Below are 23,677 nucleotides of genomic sequence, written 5' to 3' on the forward strand. Positions count from 1 at the left end.
TGAATACTTGCTGAAATTATATATGTATGTATTTTTCAATATTCAGGGTCTCTACAATGCATGCTTCTAGTACAGGAGATGGATCATTGCTGGCAGTTGAAACGTCCTCTCATCCCATTCTCATTTTCATGAAGTTTCCCATGATCCTGTGCTGTCAAGTAAGCAGTTGTTTAAAAAAATAATAGGAACCCAAACAGGAATCAGTTTGAAGGGTTCACACTTCTAGAGGCAGATACCTAAAGTAGTTGTTTATACATTTTCAACTCTTGTCAGTCATTGTTTTGTGTTGTAGCAAATCTTGTATTTTCAAATAAGAAAACAAAAAAATTCAAAAGCTTAAACACAAACAGTGATACACACTATGCAGGGCAAATATGACTTGCCAAAAGTACTGAATACCATTACTCCACAACTGTAAAGATTAATGTAATTATAAGAATTTTTTCCAGGTTTATGGTACAATGTTGCAACAGAATGCTCTTCCCTGCTTAGAGCTATGCTGTTGTCATTTATACAACAGTGACAGAAATCATTCTCATTTTCCTTGCAAAGCTTGGTTTACAACATTCTTTGCACAACTTTATATAAAAATCTTAACACTTCATATTATTGTGTTTAGCAGAGCTCTTTGGCAACACTCCTTTGGTAACAGTTCTGTGGAAAGTGAATGATCTGATCTCTCTTTCTTCCTCTCTCTTCCTACTTCTTTTTTTTCCATCTCCACATCTGTCTCTCTCAGGACAGAGTGCAGAGAGAGAGAGAGTTGCTGAGTAAACACTTGGAACCCATTCATTCGCACTGCGGCTCCAGTGTGGGGGGTGGGGTGGTTGGGGGGGCCATGAGAAAAAGAGAGAGAATGAAAAAGCGAGAGAGAGAAAGGGAGAGAAGCGCGCGAGAGAGAGCGCTGCCCCTTTTCTTGCTCAAGCTCATCAAGTACGGGCCAGGGCTCCTGAAAACACAGGGATTATGTGAGTGCCGGGGCTCTCCTGGGTCGGCTCTGCTCCGCTCACTCCTGCACTACACGCTACACTGCCCCGCTAAAGCACTCACACACGGTTCTCACACACACATGCACACACACACACACGCACACACACACGCGCGCACACACACACATACCTGTGTACACAAAATTCTGTGTAAAAACATCCTCACATACATGAGCACGCATAAACACTGCATATACATGCTGCACACACACGGTCATATACATGAACATACACACGTGTGCCTGTGTGTACACATGCTCATATGCGTCATACAAATTTGCACACATTCATTAAAACACACTGTTCCCCTCTACACACCGTGTGCACAGTCATAGTTCTCACTCCTGCACCTCATCCTCGCATTCACAGTCCTTTCTGCAGCCCCTTTGGCTACTTATGGTGCTGTGCATCAATCCAGGCGGCAGTGCTGCTCATTCATACCCCATGGGCCTTTTTCTGCTGTCCTCTGGATGTGCCCCATGAGGTGTGCTTCACAAGGCTTCCAGGGGAGCTCACAGAGGGACGTCCAGTGGCACACACAAGCCCCTTGCAAGCATTCACTGTCGTTGTTGAGACCTGTCCTGACTGCTGTCTTTTCTAGCTGTCCTTTCTTTCTTGTTAGAGATGATGTTTGATTCGCATGATTCCCCTGGTTCTATCAGGCACTTTGTTGTAACTTTTTCCATATTTATTCCACAGGAGCAGTCATCTCTCAGTGTTCCAAACCCTGGAAGAGGACCCTGGGCATGCTGCCGTGGCCGGCTCAGGGACTCACTCTTTCTCCCTTGCAATCACCGTCTGGCGACACCTTCATGCAAAGGCAGACAAATTCTTTAACCGCTTCAGCTTGTTTTCTTTGGTGCACATAGCAATTTTGGTAGTCCTGATATATTGCAAATAAGATGAATTACACTTGCAGCAGCTAACAATTTATTTTCCCTCTCTTGGGCTTTGTGGAGCCTGCAGGAGGGGTGTGATGAGGGATGTTTCCAGAATGGCTCAGGTGGTGCAGACATGATGTAAGATGCTATGGAACAGCCTGTTACTATCCCTCTTTCTCATTTCTCATGTGCCAGTCCACGACCGAGATGAACAAAAAACGGCAGCAGCATGCACTCCTCTCCGGACCTTGAAACCATCAGGGAGCTGATTGTTGTGAAGGGCATTTTATGATGGGTATTTGAAGTCTTCCTTTGATAATGCGGACCAGTTTCTCATGATTGCCATAGTCTCTTAAGAGGCTCCATAATGTGGCATTGCACAGGCTTTCAAAGCCTCTTTCAAAGTCGATGAACACCACTAGAATTTGCTGTCCCATTCGTGGCTTTGTTCAAGATCCTGTGTCAGCACAAAAATGTCTGTACAGGATGTGCTCTTTTGAAAAAACCATCATACTCTTGTCTGATGTTGCTGTAAACTGCTGCACTGGTTATTTTCTGAATGATGTGAGAGAAAACATGTGAATAGTAGCAAAGTAGTCCCTCTCCGGTTGTTACAGTCGGTAACATTGCACTTCTTTATTATAAAAGTCATTCCTCTGGAAGCTTCTGTTATTCCAGGCCTTCTGGAATACCTGGTGTTGGAATCAGTGGTCTCAATTCTCACCATTGTGTAAAGCACTTGCATCGTGAATATATAAATAATAAAACTATTGTGTAATGCTTTCTACAAAACCTTACTTGAATTACAGACCTGAGTGGAACCTTCAATGCCACAGAAACCTTTCACAATCCTGTACTTCCATAGTTGTCTTCCTAGTAAATGTCTTCTCAAGTGCAGTGTATATAGGCTGATGTGCTCTTCCTATGGCGTGACTTAAAATAGGGGCATGGACACAAGGTGCTGGTCTTAGGGTTGTGCACTGGGAAACGAGAAGTATTCACAGATGTGTGTCGATCCAAAACATAAAAGACTTTGTTGCTGTTGTACACAGACAAAAGTGTGTCCAGAGGCTAGATACTTTTCTTTGGATCACAATGAACACACAACCTCTATCAGGTCACGCTTTTGCAGGTACCAAATGTTTTTTAACCCTTTTTTGTCCTCATTTGTATGCTGTTAAATTGAATATTTTTTCCTATTCCTGTGCTTGTGACTTCATCCTTCCAGTTTGACGTAGAACTCTTTTTGCAATTAAGCCCCCTGATGTATATCAATACATTCACCTTATTTTTCAGTTGAATTACGCTGGTGGTGGCATAGATATTTTATTGAAACACAGGTCGATGTCCAAAATTTTTCTAAGGATGAGAATCCTGTTGATATGTGTGAGAAGGTTAAATCATCAGCAGCTATTATTTACAGCCATTTCACTTGAAAGAGTTTATGTGATGCCCAGGGGTTGGTGAATAGTGCATGCTGGATTGCCTGTGTTTCTGCCTGTCTGCAGGCTTTAAAGCATTTGCTCCATATGTTGGTCCAGTGCACATTTTTAAGTTGCGTTCCCAGTTCAGCATTCCCCCAATTTTCCCATGCGTTTGTAGATAATTGCAGTACCTGCCTGAATCCAGTCTTTCCAGTCTATAATGTTTTCCTTATCACAATTCAGTTGTCGTTCCAAACTAAAGATTGTATAGAGGTGTACAGCGATGTGGCATTCTGTTTCTACTTGAGAGAATTTCAGAAGGCTGATATAGTGAAATGTAAAATAACATCTCAAAACTGGTTTGTTGTTTCAGTACTAGTGTTTTTTCATTCAGTTTCTATTAGACTGGTGTTTTATTGTGAGATTGGAATAATTGGACTGCCTTGTAAGGTTGATACAAGGCAGTCCTATATAGTCGAATATTGGGTATAGCCCTGTCAAGGTTTTGGGAGCACAGGCTTGCCTTGTAAAATTTTTGGTTGTTTTGATTTCCATTGGAAGGTTATCTGTAACTTTGTTTTTGAAAGATTCATGGGAATTATAACTGGCTCCATGTTTGTAATTAATTTCAGGTATTTCATTAGTGTCCTACTTAATTGCAATGGCAGGAAATAATCAACCCTCATCATGCCTAAACAATCTAGCCAGTGATGGTACTGGTGGAGAAAATGACTGGCATCAATAAGCCAATCTGGAAACTTGCAATGCTTGCACACAGAGAGTAGAGAGACAGACTTAGATGCCCTCTTAGACAAACAATTCTATATCAAACCTATCCAGAAAGCAGTGAAATAAGTCATTTGGACATTTGGCTGATACTCAACTTGTAAAGGAGTTGAGTTTAATCCTGTGTTCTACATACAAAAATAAGTGTGGTTAGAGAAGGATTGTTGTTAATGTTCTGACTGATTATAAGAGTGTAAATTACTCAATGCTCATCATTATATAAGAAAAATCAATCTACCTGATTGTTATAGCTGCTGTTGGATGCAGTTATATGTATATGAACAATCCTTTTTTTTGTTGTGATTTGGATTTTTGGTGATAATCAACTGTGATATACATAGGTGTGATAAAAATAGTTTACAAGCTTTTGACCATAACAAATTGTCTTGAACATTCTTTTCTTATATCATATATTGCATCTTATATATTTTCATTATTTTTTAAGATTTTATGCAGAACATATCCTTAGGTTGTCATTTTGCTTTTTACAGACAATGGGTGTCTGAACCTATTTTAAATTAATATTGTCTGAGCTTTCTACTGGTTACAGAAACCTAATAAGTTTGTGTGTGGTGAATTGAATATAACTGGGCAGAGTATTCAGAACACTTTGCTGCTCCTTAGTTGTAAGCATGAACAAGTTACTATGCATGCTGGTGATTACTGCCACCTTGTGATTATTGTATGTGGTGCTTTGTGGAGCTATTTTATTGAGGAGAGGATAGCAAAATAAACACTTCTCTGTCGTGCGTCTGTTTCTTTCCTGTTTTGGTCAGGTTTTAGTGTTTGTGTGTGGAACTGTAATAATATTTGGACATCTGTGTTTCCTTGTCATTCGAATGCTAGTCACAAGGTTATGAAGAGAATAAAAAATAGAGCTATGGATGCCATTCCCAGCTTTTGCAGCAAAACTGCAATAAGCCTGAGTATGAAATATGCTCTGTGATTGATAACTTCTGTGGGGAAACATTAGAGAGTGTGACTGAGGCCTCTGCTGAACACCAGAGAGTGAAGCATTAATAAACACCACCAAACAGGGAACATCAACAAAGGAATGCCTAGTAACTTAATACAAGGAGCTCCCAGGCCCACATCCCCGCCCGCCTGGCTTCTGGGGTTATATCCACTAGGTGTGTCACTAACTCGCTGCCCACACCACTCTGCAAACAAGAGGCTCACTTCTCAGCAGACCGTAAGCCCTCGTAGGTCCTGGGAGGGAGGCGACAGGAGACGCCGGGGGGAGGGGAGGGATGTACAGGGACTGCCAGTAATTGGTTCTTTTTTCTTTTTCTTGTTCTTTTGCATTAAGAATAGTTTGAGTGAATGTCAATCATTTTCTGTCATATCCTCACAAAGAATTTGTCAGAAATGAATATGTTATGTCAAATTGTCTGCGCTGTGTATGTGTGTGTGTGTGTGTGTGCGTGTGTGTAGGAGAGCATTCCTGGTGGGTTATGTGTCCCAGACTGGAGGATGACTAAAGGATGTGGTGGGTGGGGGGGGGGGGGGGGGGGGGGGGAATGGGGGGGGCGCATGTTTTGAAGGGGGTGTTCAGGGGTAGTTAAATGGTTTCAGGATTAGAAGGAATCAGTGATATTAGCACAAAATGTGCTCCATATATGAAAATGTCAGCACAGAATCACAGCCGTATAAGCCAAAAAATTCAGTTATCAATCAATCAATCGATCAATCGAATTCGTAATAATTGGAGGTGTTAACAGAGTGACGCAGGCCAGGCCAACAGACGTCAGAGTGACGAAGCAAAAGGGACAAGAGGGAGAGGGGTAAGGAAGGACAAGGGCTTTCTTTCACCCCTTGCCCACATTCTGTCCTCATACTGCCATCTTTCAACAGGCACTTGTCCTCCTCTCTCCCTCCTTGCAGTTCTTCAGGATTAACTCTCACCTACATTCCATCTCTGTCAACTCCACAGGCTCAGTATTGCTGTCATTTTTATCAGTCTGACTAGCGGGGTCTGTGCAATCTGCTTTGTTTGATACGTGTTGCTGTTGGATCGCTAAGTGTATCTTGATTGCTAATGTTGTTAGCACCCTCGTCGTGGCCAGTGTTATGGCTCCTCATGACTGCCCTGCAGGCCCCTGGCAGTGGTGCGTGGGCGGTGAGAGACAGCAAGGCACACATTCACGTCGCGGCTCTTCTCCTTTTTATTACGCTGAGAGAGGAGCGCTGATAACAAGCGGCCTTTACACAGACTGACACTCAGCCGATAGGAAGAGCTACGCGTGCACACCCCCTGACAGTGCCCCCTCCACGTACGTACACGCACACCTACACACACATACACACACACACACACACACACACACACACACACACACACACACACACACACACAAACACACACACACTGTGTGCCAGATAGGGCTAAGCTCCAGTGTGTAACCTTTATCTCTGTGAAACTTCATTACAGCAGAAAGGTCAGTGGTAGACTGGTTTCACAGGGGAGGCTGGATGATTACCCCAGCTGTGGGTCTGAGGACAGGCAGGCACTTTCACTAAAGTAACACACTCAATCAAAACCATTCAAAAGAAAACAAGGACAAAGAAAATACACTAAACCAAAAGCAGACCAGAAATTTAGAAAGGAAATATTTGGGAAACAGTGTTTTGCCTACACCATATAAAAACATCCTGTAGGAATATGTACTTGCGTCACATGGTGAATAATCTCTCCCTTTCTCTCTGTCTTCAGACACGAGGGAGCTCTTCTCTAGCATACCTGTACATGCGTACATGTTCCTTGAATGAATGCACGATATCATGACATTTTTTCTAATGCCTCAACTCAAAGTACAGATGTTGAAAACCACGAATAGGATTTATCAATTACATCTGACCTCCGTGGACTAACCTACTCTTGCAGTACAATACCAATTGGATTTAAGAATGCAAATGACTGTGAATACACAATATGTTATATTGAAAATTTAAAAAATTGACATGCAAAATTGAAATTTGCATTTTAAATAAAGTGTCACAATTCTATTTCTATTATTGCAACAATTATTCTAAAGTATTTTGCCCCTTGTGGTTTCCTTTTATGATTATTATCAGTCAACACTTGAATTATTCAACAATTTATTGGCACCTGCTTCATTATATATTTATTCATGTAGTAAAGGAGTGTGTTATAGAGTCCTAGATGGTATGTTCCAACTATTTATGATGTCAACATTTTTTTTCTGCTATTTTTGAAAATAGGCTGCACCACTACCCACCAAATTTAAACTGTAGGTCTCTGGCTGTGATCTGCCCCACAGATTGCACTAATGTAGCCTCCAAAAGGGGCAACTTTGAACACCTATAATTCCTTTAAAAAATTGTCTATGGGGGCAGTCTAACATCCAGTACAACTGACAAATAACATAGAGGCTACATGCGGATGTAGATGACAATACATTCCACTTACCATATGTTCTTGTAAGAACCCTTGGATGATTTTGCTGTTTTTCTGAATTCTCAACCTGTTTGCACAACTTCTGTTGGGTATAAATCTATCATTTGTCTTCAGCAATACAAGATGTACTTCTACCATTCCTTGCAATTTTATATTTCACCTTACTGCAGTTTCTGCCGTGTTGCACTACAAAAAGAGCTAGGAAAGAATTTATGTTCAGGGTGCTGTGATTGACAGACTGATACACTCCTTCACATGCAGTCAGAGCATGGAGATCTCACTAGAAATGCAGTAGTGGCTGATGGGAGCTGTTAGTGAGGGGAGCCAGAGGCTCGAGCCACAGGGGATTAGAGGATCTTTTAGCTGCTCCATTGTCAGGCCGGTGCTGAGACAGACAGAGGAATGGACGCCTCTCTCTCTCACTCAGGTGCAAGTTAAACCCACTCCTCCACTGAGTGAGTGGACACCAGCAGTCAGTGTGTAAACACTCACACCCCTCTCCCCATTGTCCTGATGAGTCCAGGCCCTGCTCAGACAGGTGGGGTCAGCTCTCATTATGTCCCTGAAGACGTACGTACACAAATGACCAACCTACAGCAGCTAAGTCCATTCATTTCAGACTATTAGGCCAGTGGACTAAGACCCCTTCTCGATACAGGGTCAAACATACACTCTTTAGTCACACAAAAAAAGGACTCACTGGAGTAATGAGAGGATTCTGGACAGTGGCCTCTTGGTACTAGTGAGTCATTAGAGTCTCAAGCACCACATTATCTGGTCTCTTACTGAATAGTGTTACTATGCTGTTGCACAGGTTGCCAGTATGTATCCCATTGACTTTAAGGCTACTAGTTCAGCAGGGCACAGGCAGGCATAGACACAAGTCCCCTGATGAGACACATAACACAAGCATGTAAATTTTTATGACAAAAAGAGGGAAATAACTTGCTGTGGTGAGGTTGTTCAGGCTATCATTATCAATTGATAGTCTTTTGATGAGCGTTTATTTGACTGTCTTTCTTTATTTTCATGGATTACAGGTAGAGTACGAGATTGCACGGTCAGGTACTTTGTTCAGATCTTGCGACACATACCAGGGACAATGATAAGTACAATAAAGAGATACTCCATTGAAAAAATTCAAAATACATCATTTTTAACTTCAATAAATTTGTCTTCGGAACTCTTGCCTTTTCATCATAGCTTTCATAAAGTCTTGTTTCTACCTTTTGGGTGTTTAAATCAAGATTGTAATGATTGTGTATGGGAATTGAACCAGATCTACACAGAGGTCCCTAAATATATCTTTTCTGTTAATACTGAACCATAATTACTCCACCTGTCTTGTGAGATTAATGTTGTTAGAAACCTTTTTAATTTTTCACCACTTTAAGAACTTTCCTGCTCAGCATAAAAAGGCTGTGTAACCTAACACATTTTCTTTGTTCATCTTCCAGACACTACAATATTATGAATGATATCCGCAGCAGCACCCTATTTGGTAAATATTCTCAGGTACATCAATGCTGCCCCCTGTTGGACACATACCAAATATTGTCAATGGCTCTCTTGAAGTAGCAGAGGACTTGCAAACCCTGCCAATTTGTAACAACACTTCATTAAGGGCAACTTTATGAGAAAGCATTGCTTGAAATGTTAACTGAATTCTTGGTTTGAAAAAATAAAATGATTCACAAACTTACTGACTTGGTGCGATTTCTACCTTAGCTGAAAAGAACTAAAGACAAGAGGGCAATGCCGTAAAATAAGTGCTCCGTAACATGAAGAAAAAAATAAAACACACATTCTCGTTGGAGTGAAGAGCATGTATTTGTATATTTTGATTCTCTTTGTGATCTTCTCCTGCCTTACTTAAAAATAACAAATTCAAGTTTAACAAACTGGTCCATTTGCTTTGTTGTACGTTTTCCTTCCATGGTTTTACACACGAAATACAAAAAAAAGAACAATTTCCAATACTACTGTTTTGCACTTGAAATGAAGAATGAATGCCCTGCTGTGGACACACAGACAATAAAAGCGGGACGTCTCAGCAGAGGGTAGGAAGTGCTGATTAAGGGCAAGAGCTGGGAGGGTAGGGGGGCAAGGGGAGAGGCGTGCTCTATGTGTTAGTAGGGACCAGAGACTGAAATCACACAGTGGTTCTCACTTTAAGTGCCTGCAACAGTGATTTCACACTTTGACGTCAGTCCACCAGATCCTAGGAAGTACATATGAGGGCCACTGGTTTCAGTGGAAAGAGATCCCTCTGCTCACTCAAACTGAGCTCTTTTCCCCACCAGGTTTCATACAGCATAACCCCGCTCAGAGCCAGGTTTTAGTTAAATACCCTGACACAGCACCTTTGTGTGGAGTCATTAATGATGGCCTTTTTTTTAGTGAGGCAAAAATACATTTTCTTTAAAACCCTTCATTTCCGCTGGGCTCCCAGCTCCCAAAATGAGGTCCCTTGGTGACCTAGTCCACCCTCCTGTCACAATAATACTTGGTGGAACCAGTGAGTAACCACAGTTCATGTACCAACACATGATAAAAGCATACTGTGATGTGTAACTCTGCTGATGTCACTATGACCCAGCGCAGACCATCACTGTACATATTCAGATTCTTGATCTTGGGTGTCACTCCAAACACAAACACTCAAAAGCTCCTCATCATCCGCTGTCCCCCAGTGTTCCTCAGTCCTTTTCTGTGCCTCCATCATCATCATGATCATCAGCCTGGTGATCACTCAAGAAGCTGCCTGTCAATACTCTCCTCAACACCTTTAACAAAGTCAATCTGATATCCTACAGATAATAAAAACTACTAGCTCTAAGCTGCCTCCCGCTTACATCTGCATGCCTTTTGAATTCACTGCCCTACGAGCTCAGCTCAGTGTAAAATCCCCCCCCCACTCTGCTCTCTGAAAATACCCTGTTGTGGCTGGGCAAGGGCTGTTCCTACAGGTGAGGAGTCTGTAGTTTGAGGAGGAACCCCCAAGACCAGGGGTCCAAATGTGCACCTGAATGGCTCCCTCTCACCATGCACCCCTCACTCCCTTCTGTAGGAACTGTCACTTTTACACATGAATCTAAAAGAAACAAAATTCCCATCACATACATAAATTCAACACAAACTCAAACATGGACATATATATACATTGAGCATAGTGCGTGTAGCAGTTCAACCCGGTGTGTAAGGGGGTCCCATCCCTGGCTGTGCAGTGTGCTAAAAGAGGGACATCTACCCCTCCTTGTCCAGGAGTGTCTTCACATCAGAAAATACCTGAGAGAGAGTGAGACAGAGAGAGAGAGAGAGAAAGAAAATGCATTGGTGGCATTCTGTTTGCCAGTCTACAGGTAATAGTGTAAACCACGTTGGTGGTGCACATTTATAACATGCACCCATCTGTGTGGGCAAACAGAGGATGTTTTGCCATATACTCCAAACGAACGTGCACATGCGTTTCTATGCATCAGTCTGTGGTGGGTGTGTGTTCTTATGTTTGTCCATGTGTGTGTCTGTTCCAGTGGGTGTGCTCACCTCGTCTACGCCGCGAGAGGCGTCCACAGTGCGAACCTTCCCCTGCTGCTGGTACAGCTCAATGATGGGCCGTGTGGACTGCAGGTACGTCTGGATCCTGGAGCACAAGTAAGCCACATTAAGAGGGGCTGTGACAGGTGTTAAAATACATGAACAGGGGCATGTCAGGGAGAGGTAACATCACAGGCATGTGTAGAAGCTGAACACAGGGCAGCTCATCTGTGCAAAAGCTGCAGACACACACACACACACACACACACACACACACACACACACACACACAAACACACACACACACACACACATGCACACGCACACACACGCGCGCACGCGCGCGCACTCACACACACACACACACACATATCACAGCCTAAGGACACGGTTTACCTTTTCTCCAGACTCTCTCTGTTGTCGTCGGTGCGACCACTGCTTTTCCCCCTCTCCAGACACCTCTCAATACACACCTGCAGAGACATGGTATCATCCATCTATCAACACTGGGTTCAATTAAAACGCCATACCCTCTCCTCTGAGGGCTGTGATCAGAGAGAGGATGAAGCTGATCCCTCCCCCACTTCTACTCTCTCTGTGTACCTTACTGTAACCACCTCCTTTACCTGGTCACTGCAGTCAAAGAAGAGGACAAATTTGACGTCAGCCTTGCCCTCCATGACGGAGGTCCACCCCTGCAGGTTGTCTTGGTTCCTGGGAAAGCCATCAATCAGAAAACGGAACTTCTCTTGGTCCAACTGCATGGTCTCCTCCATCGCCTGGAGGCAGGCCAGGAAAAAAGCGGTAAATTTAGATCATAGGGAGGTCATGGCTTAGGACAATGAAACACGTTTTTGTGCAGTCCAATACAGGAAAGTAAAAAAATGCATGCTTATTTAAAAAACATCCTTAATACACCCCCAAATTTACCCCATCCGTATTCATTCTGCACAGATGAGCAATAACAAATGTGCAATGTTTCACCTTTCTTAGAAGGTTTATCGTGATCTCCACAGGAACAATCCTGCCATCCTTAATGTAGCTGTCGATGAGCTGTCCAAATTCTGAGCCCTCCCGGGCACGCTCAGCCCGCAGCAGGTCACCTGCAGACAGGTGAGTGTAGCCGTAGTTCTGACAGAGAGGGAAGAGAGACAGGTGAGTGTAATTATACACACTGCAGAGATTACCAAACATCAGCAAACATGACAACTATAAAATAAACACGAAAGACGACAAAACGACAGGAAGGAATAGCATGGCTCATAACCACAGGAGCCAGGTACTTCACATCTCAGGGCATTCATTCTTCTGAGCCAAGTAAAACTTTTCCCTGCTCACAATGTGAATTATAGTAATGTGAAGAAACTTTAGTAATGACACAGTACTATATTTAGTGTTTACACAAGAAAATGCAATCTAAACGGAACATGGAATGGGCCATAGGAAGGATACAAGCCATCTATTGGAGAATACAGTAGAGTCTGGACTGGCCAACTATTCTATGCATCAGTTGTAAATGCTGGCTATGTTCAAACGTCCAAATGACAAATTTATGTGCCAACTGTCAAACTCTAAGAGGGTTATGCCAAAGTAAATGTCATTTCACAAGGTGTGACCCTTTACACAAAGAATAAAAGCCAGCTCTAGGCTGCTGTGTGTGCACGCACACGCGTTTACAGCAGTCATCTAAACCTCCTTGTCAATTAAGTGAGTGAAAGTGTGTGTCCATGCACGTAGTGTTGTTTGAGGTGTGCTTGTCGACCTCTGGACCCTAGTGCTGATGACATGTCCACATCCCTCCAACAACTGGGTGGGAGCTGGAACCAGTCGTGTAAAGCATAATTATCATGTCAGTATGTCTTGCATCATTGTGGTAACACCAAACAAACCGTATCACACAAAGTGAGCATGTCACAGCCAACAGGGGGAAAAAAAACTCCCAGCACAACACTAGCTGTCAACAGCTCTCAAGACAGTCTCTCTCACCAAATATCACAATAAACATAAAGCTGATATAAAGATCTGGTATATAGTGAATGATGCAGTCAAGATTATCGAATTATGGACATGTTGCATGATGCAGCCGTGCAGTTTGCTAGCTGGCGAGCCTTCATTAGCTAACGTATCTAGCTAGCCTGCAACATGTCCTCGAAAGAACCGGAAGCTCTCGGATATATCTGACGACTTTGTAAAAGCCAACAGGAGCGTTGATTCACTGAAACAATAATGTACAGTTGCACACAGCAAAATCAACCCCCCCCCCCCTCCTCTTACTCACTCAATATTGAAGCTCATACCTCCACAATTTTGGCGCACTGTGTTCCTTTACCGGCGCCGGGCCCGCCCAATACGAATATAACCTGCGGCTTCATGGCTAGCGGGACGTGATGCACGACTCTCGACACGTTCTGGGGTAACGTTCTCAGCAGCCGCACAAGCATAAACCGAAAAAGTTAAGGAGATGACAAACAATGACTCCGTTCGCTTCCCACCAAAGGGTCAAAAATGGGGTAGAGAGACCGGTAACTGCTTGTCAATCAAGGGGGTTGAGACGCTACATCCGGTTTAAAAGTTTGGCCAATAGAAAGAAACGGGGCGTAGTCGTATTGAGAGAGTCGTACCCCCCTATGACCATATAAGATTAGAAGTGGGTGGGTACGATTTTTCGCTAAGGAAACAGCTCCAAACCCCCTGCCTTTCATGCTTTAAGACAGGGTTTCATTGGTTGCGACGAGCTTAGACAGGCCTCTTGCAAGGTCGTTCATTAGTCCACAACCGACTGGTGACAGGCGATAGTACTCAATTTAATTCGATACAACACCAGGTATTTCAGGACCTGTCATCGGTAGTAGCGAGTACAATACCGAGCACTGTTCATGAAGGGAACATTCAAACTTATCACAAACGTTTTAACTGCCTTAATGAAGGTAAAAATAGCACTTAAATGAAAAAGTGCATTCAGTTCACAGTTGACATATATGTTCTTGTCCAAGATTTAGTGAACATCTAGTTAAGACATTTATTACAAACATATATCATGCAGAATGCAAAAATGAAAATTACACCCTTGGTTTATTGCATGTTAGACCAGAAAATTAGACATTTTTTCAATTACATTTGATTATTTCCTAAAAATGGGGGCAGGGGTGGAATTGATTTTTTTAAACTTTGCACATATAAATAAAGTATTTTGAAAGTAGATACTATCGCATAGGATATTTAGAGGTGGGGAGGGGAAATCAGATACCTCCGATAGGTATCTGATCTGATCTATATATTTAGAACCTTATATGTATTTATTTGTAGTAATAGCTGTTCAGAGACAGAATCTCGATCACATTGACGAGCTTTAAATGACTCTGCAGATTACTTCACCAACATTCAACAACAGATGTTCATAACGGATGCAAGAGATGGAAGTGGCAATGGTGCCAAGGTGTTTTTTTGGCAGCGTTACTTAGATTTCCCAGGCCTGTCTCTCTTGTGTTCCACCACAACAGAGCATCTTCACCCCTTGAGATCATTCTCTTCTCCATATGGAGAATCATAGGGTTCCATCTGCCAAAAAATACGGTTTTGAGATCTTGAGCTTTGAAGTTTTCAGACTTCAGATATTTGTAGTGTTCCTATTTCAATTAGTTACTCATCTGAAAAGTGCCTAATAGGCAGTTTCACAACCCTGTGGTGTGTGTGGGGGGGGTCTTTTAAGGGGTGCATGAAACATAAAACATAGAAATGTCAACATAAGTCCAGCAACATCGTTCCGTCGAAAGCTGACACAACGTTTTATTTTTGCTGTTCATCCTGAAGCTAAGGACTGAAGCTAAGCAAGGCCCCCTTTGTTTAGTACAGTCAAGTTCATAAACAATATGGTTATGAAAGGCAGCCACAACCATATTAGACAGTCCTTCTACAAGAAGGTAGCAGGAAACTCGTGAATTTCAGTTAGTATGCAAATTAGCTATAATTTAGGCATATGAACCAGAAACAAAAATTTACTACTTGTGGTAGTGTGTAGTGAGCAACTTCACAAATATGAACTCTATTGAGCCACAACGTGTGTGTGAACATAACCTAAGTTATCCTAATACTTTCAAAAAACTTTTGCTAAGCAACATATTTTAATATATTCACATCTTTTAAAAACAGAACCAGATAGTATAACTTCATGTTTGCTTAATGAAAACAATGCCTAATTTTCTCAAAACAAATAGCTGTCAACATCTTGCTTAAACTTCAACAAATTTTCAATCACAGTGATAGATTTTTGAAAACATTATGAGATTTTATCATTATATTCTTGAAATAAATTTTATCTAGTATACAAAAACAACTTTTCATTTTCTGAACCTATTTTGCACAACGTGATTGACAGTATTCACTTAAATTTACCTAAATTGCTCTAAAAGTCGAGGTGAACTATCTACTCAAAGAAAAAAAACACAGAGCGTAGCAATATTTTATTGCAAAAAATGTATATTCTGAAATTGCAAAAAAGATTGAAGATACATATTGTACTATTCCATAACTGCATTTCCTTGGTCTCAAGAGCAGTTTTTCACAACTCCACAGAACATATCAATGTCATTATCATTACTTGCCACACTATGTCAGATGCTCTTTCTATCCTTCTGTGGGTGTAGAAATGTTCCACTGAGGGCTCCAGCTGATTGCCCTCTTCTAACCTTTCTTGCAGGACAGTTATCACCACATGCTTTACAACCACTTCTTCAGCTTCTAACTGAAAACGTTGTATAATTAAACAGAACAGTGCATTGACATTTTAGTGCAATACACCAACTCAGTTTGATGTTGGGAGAGGACCAGCTGCTCCATTCATTGGGCTATTTCATCCTCTGACTCAGTGAAGTTGTGAAACCATCTGCGAGACCCGTAGTCTGTTCATGTGCAAGCTCCCTCCCATGCAAGTTGCTATTTGGCTGAACAAACCATGGCTGAAGTGTCATTCACTCTGAATTAGTTTTCCTGAGCTCTCCTTTTTTTAACTATTTACTTTTTAATCCTTATATGTCAGTCTTGGCAACCTCTTTGATTTGCATAAACTTTTGGTGTTTTTGATCATAGGGCTCACTCTGAAGACATGTAATCATGCTGCTTCTGATAAATTCTATTATCAGAGGCATACACCTGTGATCCTGCAGTTAAGTTATAGTTGTGTCTGTTACTGCGTTGCGGTGGCCCTTCATTGTTTCAGATGAAACTTCTCTGGAGTGCGCAGCTCTGTCAAAGCACTCTATGTCAAATTAGTAAAATAGAAGGACTGTGCCAGCAGTCCCTTCTTACTCAAAATGTCAACATAGCACAAGCTAGTTTGACCCCATTGCGACTGGTGAAACATTCAGCATTTTTCAGATACAGATGTTTTAATGATAAAGACATTAATTATTGACTCAAAAAACTACTCAGCTCAACATGCATTTAAAAAAAAAACAGCATGAGACCAAAAATAAACACAGGAAGGAAGCATATGGCTTAGTTAATGTTCAGTCATGCAAGTAGAGGTGCATCAACTAATAACACTACTAAAATTAACTGTTTTGCTGAATCAGAAAGATACTACAACTTTTTAAAAGAAATTTTAGTTTGTTTACCCTTGAAATTTTTGGTATCTTCAGCACCTTCAGATCATGAGAAAGTAACCTCAATAATCTCTCAACAGTTACTGAAAAGCAGCAAGGAAAAACATCTTCTTCAGGGTTATGCAAGAAAACTTTCGCAGCTGGTGAATTCACAACTGACCACACTTACTGAGGTGGGTGAAAGATACATAGGTGCTTTAGGAAATTCAGGAAATCTAGTCCAGTGTATATATTATTTAAGAGCTGCTTCAGGAGCAACATGATCTAACTACTGCTGAGAAAGAAATCCATTTCATTCATTTTCTCCAGCACTCCAGTGCCCACATCACAAGTTTCAGTCTTCAGTGTGAACTTTTTTGAAGTTGCCCAGGTTAGAACAGATGTAATTTGTATTATGTCAATATTCTGTCATGGTAAATTTTCGCCCTTTTTATTTGTGATGGGGTCAGTCAATAGAGATCTTCTGTGAACATTCCAAGTAAGATACATGGCCAAGCAGGCTCCTGACATCCGTGGATGTTTTTGGCCATTATTAAGCATTAGTCTTCTCCAAGACTACTGTAACACCTGCTCATGAGATTACAAGTCCTAAACAGCAAACTTTGGCAAAAAGCTGCTACTCTCTTAGTTTGACCTTGAAATTTATATGTGCAATTTGACATTCACATCTTGTACATCGCTCTGGATGATAGTGTCTGCTAAGTGACAATATGTAAGTTAGCAACATTTCAGCATTGTGGAACTTGCTGTAATCACAGATATTTTTCTGTATCTTATTTTCACATTATTTTGCAATATGTTTACTGAAGCAGATATTAGCACTGTAAGTCCAAAATCCAAACTGACAGAATGTTTTTGCAGCAACCCCCAAGAGAGAAATACAAGTTTATCTTATCTGCAGGATCTATCTCAACTCACCAGTGTCTGCTGGCAAGGCCCAGTATTGAGGCCAGAGAGTCTGATTTTGTCAGTCTTGGTTGGTGGATAAGCATCTATATATTCGAAACCATCAGCTTTTATGAATATTTTATTTTTATTTATTTTTTATTTTTATTTTATTTATTTATTTATTTTTTTGGGGGGGGGGGGGGGGGGGTAATGTTCTCTTCCAGCAGCTCACGAAGATGTTTGTCCATTCCAGCAGGTAATGGACATTCTAGAGACCTCACCAAATGGGCAAAGCAGAATCTGTGCCAGTTTTGGCATACATCACGTGAATTGTCCTGTAGTCTTTTTACTTGAAAACAATTATTTGTATTTTTCCTTTCTGCTGTTTTACTGATCCATTGTCAGAGAAATTTGTACTACGTTTATCACAAGAGCTATTAAGAACGTTTACAATGGAACCAAATTAATGTTTACACCCCCAATTAGCAGGGTGTGTCATAAAACGGTTCGTTACGCTTCGTTTACGTCCATTAGCTACGTATACACCCCTGAAATTAGTCCTAGGCTTCATGCTACCTCAGATGTTGATTTAGCAATTTATGCCAGGTAATTAAAATTCATTTAAACTGGCAAAGCACCTGTGTGATAAACCCACCCAATATTGTCTCATGTGTGAATAAATAAAATGGTGGCCATTATCCGGTCGATAGCTTCGTTCACTTTGGACAGGTGACCAACTCCTAGATCCTGTCCATTCCAGCAAGTAAATTCCACAGCCTTCCCTAGATTAGAGGCTAGTCTGCCTTCTCCCGCATGATCGCCAGATTTTCCATATCAAATGCGAAGGATTATCAAATATTTAACAAATCTGAGTTCATCCTAGGAATTACATGTCTATTGCCATACCTCTGAAATTGCGTTTATTACATAGGCTACGCATCACCTACTACACAGGGAAGTATTTATGGCAACGATAGAATAGCTCGCCAACGAATCGGTTGCTGATCGATTGTTTGATAGCACTGTTAAATGCGCCTTGAAACAAACATCTTTTAGGGTTTTCAGAATTCAGAAAAATAGCCTATTAATTATACTTTTAATTTAAATTTAACCATTATCATTAAAAGAACGAATTAGCTAGCCGACAAACTATGACATGATAAAAATCTACACTTTATCAATCCTGGGCTGGCGCCGTGGGTGACTAAAAGACAATGTATAAAAATGATTTTTTAGAACTAGCCTACACTTCGTCTTTGTATTATTGAACTCCCGTGAAATAACGGTAAATCAGATCCATCTAAGCGGCAAAAAGAAATACGGTCCCCTTTGAGGGACAAAAGACAGACCGAGATCCGCACTCCAACGCGTTTGAATTTTCTTCTCCCTCTGGCGTTCATTCAGCATCATCAGCACCAAGGCGAGACTGAACAGCGGCAGAGGAAAGGTTTCTGTTTTGAGCGAGGGAGATAGGGTAGCAGACTGATCGCTGAAGGTTGTATACTTCGTATTATTAGCCAAACCACCCTAATGATATAGCGCAATAGCCACTAATTCTTCATTCAGCGGCAACAAGATGGGGATACGCATCGTTTCATATGGATTCGTCTTATCAGGTCTCTGCGGGTGCATAATTTCTCAAGCGTTGGTATAAAAAACGAGGAAACGTGCAATGAAGGATGCGGGAGAGCTCAGCGGGACTGCGCCGTTGTTGCCTCCCGATGAGATTCTGCAATTAACAACACTCTTACTTCACCAGCATCGGCAAGGAAGACTGCAGCGGCGGCAGGTATGAACCATTGTCTGCTTTTTCACTGCTCCGACCAAGCGAAGCTCAGCGCAGGGCGCATCAACAAGGCACGCGACCGCCACCCATATGAAGACAACACGCCGCCGCTGACGGCTCTGCCTCCCCTTCTCTTGTGACATGACAGCACGGGGCAGAAAGAGGCGGATCAAAGGGCATAGACCTGCAGGCGGACGTGTGGATTCCAAGAGGAAAGGCGCCAGGCACACGCCGGGACTCCAACACGGAGAAGCCCAAATTGGAGTTGCTGGGAAGAAGCGCACAGAGCAGTGGTGCACTCCGACATATGAGGGGAGATCCTGTGAAACTGGATCGGTGTGTCCTCTCCAAGCCTCCAACCATCATATCCTGTTTCGTCAACTCCTCTTCAAAATCTGTCTTAAACTGTATTTGAACACTTACCTATTTCCTCAAATGTGACCAATCAAATGTGATTTATTTTTATTTATATCGAATATGCTGCTGACGTTTTGATGGCCTGTTGAATTGCAGCTATTATTGATGACTTGATCAGTGTGTGGAGTTGAATGGAATCTGACAGAAATTGATGCGCCTATTTGCCGAGTCGCAGGTGCTCTCTCTCTGGCTAGCTATACTGACTCTGACGCTTAGCAGCGCCATGGGCTGCATCCAGAGCATCGCGTGCAAGTCGCGAATCAAGCGCGAGAACATCGTGGTCTACGACGTCTCAGCCACGATCGACCAATGCCCAACAATAATCGAGGAGAACTCGCCTATTGTGCTGCGCTACAAGACGCCGTACTTTAAGGCCTCCGCCCGGGTTGTGATGCCCCCTATTCCCCGCAATGAGACGTGGGTGGTAGGCTGGATACAGGCTTGCACACAGATGGAGTTTTACAACACTTACAGCGACATTGGCATGTGAGTTATTCCTCCATCAGTATCCCTCTTTCAGCTCTCTTAGAGACACTCCATGTCTTCCCCCGTTACTGTCACTTTCTGGGTGGTGTAGGTGGGTGGTGAGAGAAACACATCTTCATCACTGGCTGACTGTGTGGGAGAGACAGAATGTGTGTATGTGTGTGTGCAGGTGGGAGTGTGACTGATTGGTGTGTGTGGCTGTCGGCATACATTCACAATGTCAGTGCGTGACCGAGTTTGATTGTGTGTATGTGTGCCTGAATTAACTAACATGGAATATTCAAATGGCATATGTGGATTGTTAACGATGCAACTATTCTTGATAATCACAGGCTCGACCATATGCTGTGATGTATGTGTATCCGTGTCACTGTGCTGTCTCTCCCCCTTCCAGTCAGACACCAACTAATTGTTTTTGCTCCCCTGACTCTGTCAGTAAAAATAGAAAAGCTGATAATAGAAGAGAAATAACTGCTCTTAAACCCCAGTCTTGTGATCAGAGACAGGGGGAGTGAGAGGAGGAGAGAAACACTTACGCACACCCACTCACACATGCAGATGAGCAGAGCACCAAACCCTCAGATGATTGGGGGACTGCTTTGTGGGGAGGGGGAAGACATATGGATAGGGGGGGTGTCTGGGGTCCTGATGCACACTTCAGACAGATGGAGCTAATCTGAGGGGTGGCACCAGGTCATCTATTGACACACAAGCTGGCTGATATGTCCATATACCGGCATACTGGCTAGCTGATACATCAATTGACTGACACACTGCCTGGATTATATATCAATCTGCTGACACACTGGCTGGTTGATGTATTAATCTATTGACACACAGGCTGGCTGATATATCAATCCACTGACATAGTGCCTGGTTGATGTATTCATCTACTCAAACACTGAATGATTAATTAGAGATAGATTGAATGGCTTGGTGGCCAAACAGCACAGTTGGGGTCAATTCCTTTTCAATTTAGGGAATAAACTGAAATTCGATTCAACAATTGATAACTTTCATTTCATGAATTGAATTTTCAGTTTATTCCCTGAATTGACCAAATTTAAATGGAAAATACCCCAACTCTGCTGCACACAATGTATGTATGGATGTTGGATGTTACAATGTTGTTTTATTCTCTTTCTTTCTCCACTTCCCTTTCCCCGCTTCCCCATGCATCTCTTCCGTTAGATTGGCAAGGTTTGAAAGGTAAGCTCAATATGGCTCTCTTCTGCCCTCTACAGGTCGAGCTGGGAGCTACCCGAGCTCCGTGAGGGCCAGGTGAAAGCCATCAGTGACTCAGACGGCGTGAGCTACCCCTGGTACGGCAACACAACAGAGACTGTCACCTTGGCGGGGCCCACCTCCAAGCCCTCGCGCTTCACCGTCAGCATGAATGACAACTTCTACCCCAGTGTGACGTGGGCGGTGCCGGTCAGCGACAACAACATACCGCTGCTCACCCGCATCAAGAGGGACCAGAGCTTCACCACCTGGCTGGTGGCACTGAACACCGGCACCAAGGAGAAGATCCTGCTGCAGACCATCAAGTGGCGCATGCGTGTGGACATCGCCGTGGACCCCTCCATGCCCCTGGGCTCTCGGGCCACGCTGACCAGCCGCCCCCAGCAGGACCAGCCTCGTGTGCTGACCCGCATGGAGCCCATCCCACCCAACGCCCTGGGCCGGCCCAACGCCAACGACGCCCAGGTGTTGATGTGGAGGCCCAAGAGGGGGGCACCCCTGGTGGTGATCCCATCCAAGTAGCGTGGAGAGGCAGCCCGGGCAGACGGACCCACAGCAGTGATGAGGGTGCATATACAGTAACTAAGGCGTACAGGAGAAGAAAAAAAAACTGCCTTAAATTTCCACCACTGCCTTTGCGTCATTGGACAGGAGCAATGGAGCGTGGGAGGTTGTACAGGTAACATGTACAGGTGGGAATCTGCCTTAAATCCTCTTGAAACTGGACGTTAACACTACTTTTCAGAGAAGAGAATTTTCTTTCCGTTGCTGTCGACTGAGTCGGACTGGACAGCAGGGTACAGCACAGCAGTTCCAGAACCACACGCCGCGCTGCAAGCCCTCACACAGAACCACAGCGGAGAACTGACTGTGATTCATCCAGGTCTGTACAATCAGTGGACAGTTTGCCTTACCACTCCACATTGCTAGAGCAGAGCTGGTTTATTCCATTGTGGGACATTCGTAATGACAGACAGTGCCAGGGGCGACCACTCAGTAACAGCTTTCAGCATCAGCTGACACACTTGAGGGAAGGATAGATTGGGAGGGATGCAATAGATGCAAACTCCTCACGCTGTTCATTACAAAGGTGCAAACCACACTGGCCTTCTTACACTGAGTCAGAGGACACAGACATTCTCTGTGCTGCTCCATCTCTCCACCTCCCATTTGAGTCCCACTGTGGAGTCAAGCCAAAGCCATTATCATTATCAGGATTGTCATGCTGATGGTGAGGACAGTAATTGGCTGTTGTTCTGAAATGTTCAAACATTACACAGACACATGGCAACTCTACCCGGAGCCTCAGCGCTGTTCTCACACAACATCTGCCACCGGGTTCTGAGTAGTCCGTTCCACACTGGCAGGCTCTGGGGTGTCTGGGACATTGGGCCTTACCGTGAGTATATGGGGACAAGAGCTGTGATGGTACTCTGAAGAGAACTGTGTGGAGACCATGAGACAACATGGAGGGAAAGTGTAATGCTGGACAGTGTAGCAGGTATAGAGTGGGGAACAGGCAAGGCAAGAGGAAAGGAAACTATCTTTTGGTTTTGTCTGGGGTTTTTTTGCATGCAAACAGTGTTTTTAAAATAATAAAAGGCATAAAATGAGTGAGCCTTGTGAGCGTGAATTGACTGCAGTAGTACATCCCTGCTCTAATCTTGCTTGCTCCGTGGATGCCTGTGTGCTTGCTTACTCGATTTCCCAGGAGTATGTGCAGTCTGTTTCTCTGGTCCACTGATGCAGTGATGCTCCCCAGCACAACTCAGCTCTGCTGGACTTGCAGCATCCACTGCCATTTATCCAATCAGTACCCACAAAATTAGGCAAGACATCGACAATCAGTAACCCCCCCCAACACACACACACACACAACAAAGAGAGTATCATACCTCTAAATCAATTAACTGCAGGGGGGCTAGACTAAACTGCAAATGAATTTAACTACAGGGGGCATCTACTTATATGTACTCACACACAAGATGAATGTCAGGGCTGTGTATGCACATGCATGTGCGTGTGTGCGTGCTCATGTCCACACTGCTCCACAGATTCATTAGAAGAACATTCTGTGCACCCTTTTCTCACTGCTCCTCCTTCCTGCGACACATCGACTGTGGCCCTGACAGCCAACAGGGGGTGCTATTTCTCCTCCCATAGAATATTGACTTTCAAAAAACTTGGAAAATTCATTCTTCTTTTTATGACCTTATGAAC

The 23,677-nt window shown here is 43.1% G+C and overlaps 2 protein-coding genes across 2 annotated transcripts; one reads left to right on the forward strand and one right to left on the reverse strand.

The window, feature by feature from the left end:
- Positions 1-9,068: 9,068 nt before the first annotated feature.
- Positions 9,069-13,572, reverse strand: LOC118773267 (UMP-CMP kinase-like). Its single transcript, XM_036522124.1, has 6 exons — positions 13,333-13,572; positions 12,020-12,166; positions 11,662-11,814; positions 11,432-11,508; positions 11,045-11,141; positions 9,069-10,786 (listed from the first exon to the last, which is right to left on the reverse strand). The coding sequence occupies exons 1-6, from the start codon at positions 13,474-13,476 to the stop codon at positions 10,745-10,747; spliced, it is 660 nt and encodes a 219-aa protein (XP_036378017.1). The 5' UTR covers positions 13,477-13,572; the 3' UTR covers positions 9,069-10,744.
- Positions 13,573-18,928: 5,356 nt separating this feature from the next.
- On the forward strand, positions 18,929-21,993 carry LOC118773356 (protein FAM78B). Its single transcript, XM_036522256.1, has 2 exons — positions 18,929-20,212; positions 21,457-21,993. Exons 1-2 carry the CDS (start codon positions 19,878-19,880, stop codon positions 21,977-21,979), a joined length of 858 nt encoding a protein of 285 aa, XP_036378149.1. The 5' UTR covers positions 18,929-19,877; the 3' UTR covers positions 21,980-21,993.
- Positions 21,994-23,677: the final 1,684 nt, after the last annotated feature.

This window comes from Megalops cyprinoides, chromosome 2 (genome assembly GCF_013368585.1).
Source record: "Megalops cyprinoides isolate fMegCyp1 chromosome 2, fMegCyp1.pri, whole genome shotgun sequence".
Classification (NCBI taxonomy): domain Eukaryota; kingdom Metazoa; phylum Chordata; class Actinopteri; order Elopiformes; family Megalopidae; genus Megalops; species Megalops cyprinoides.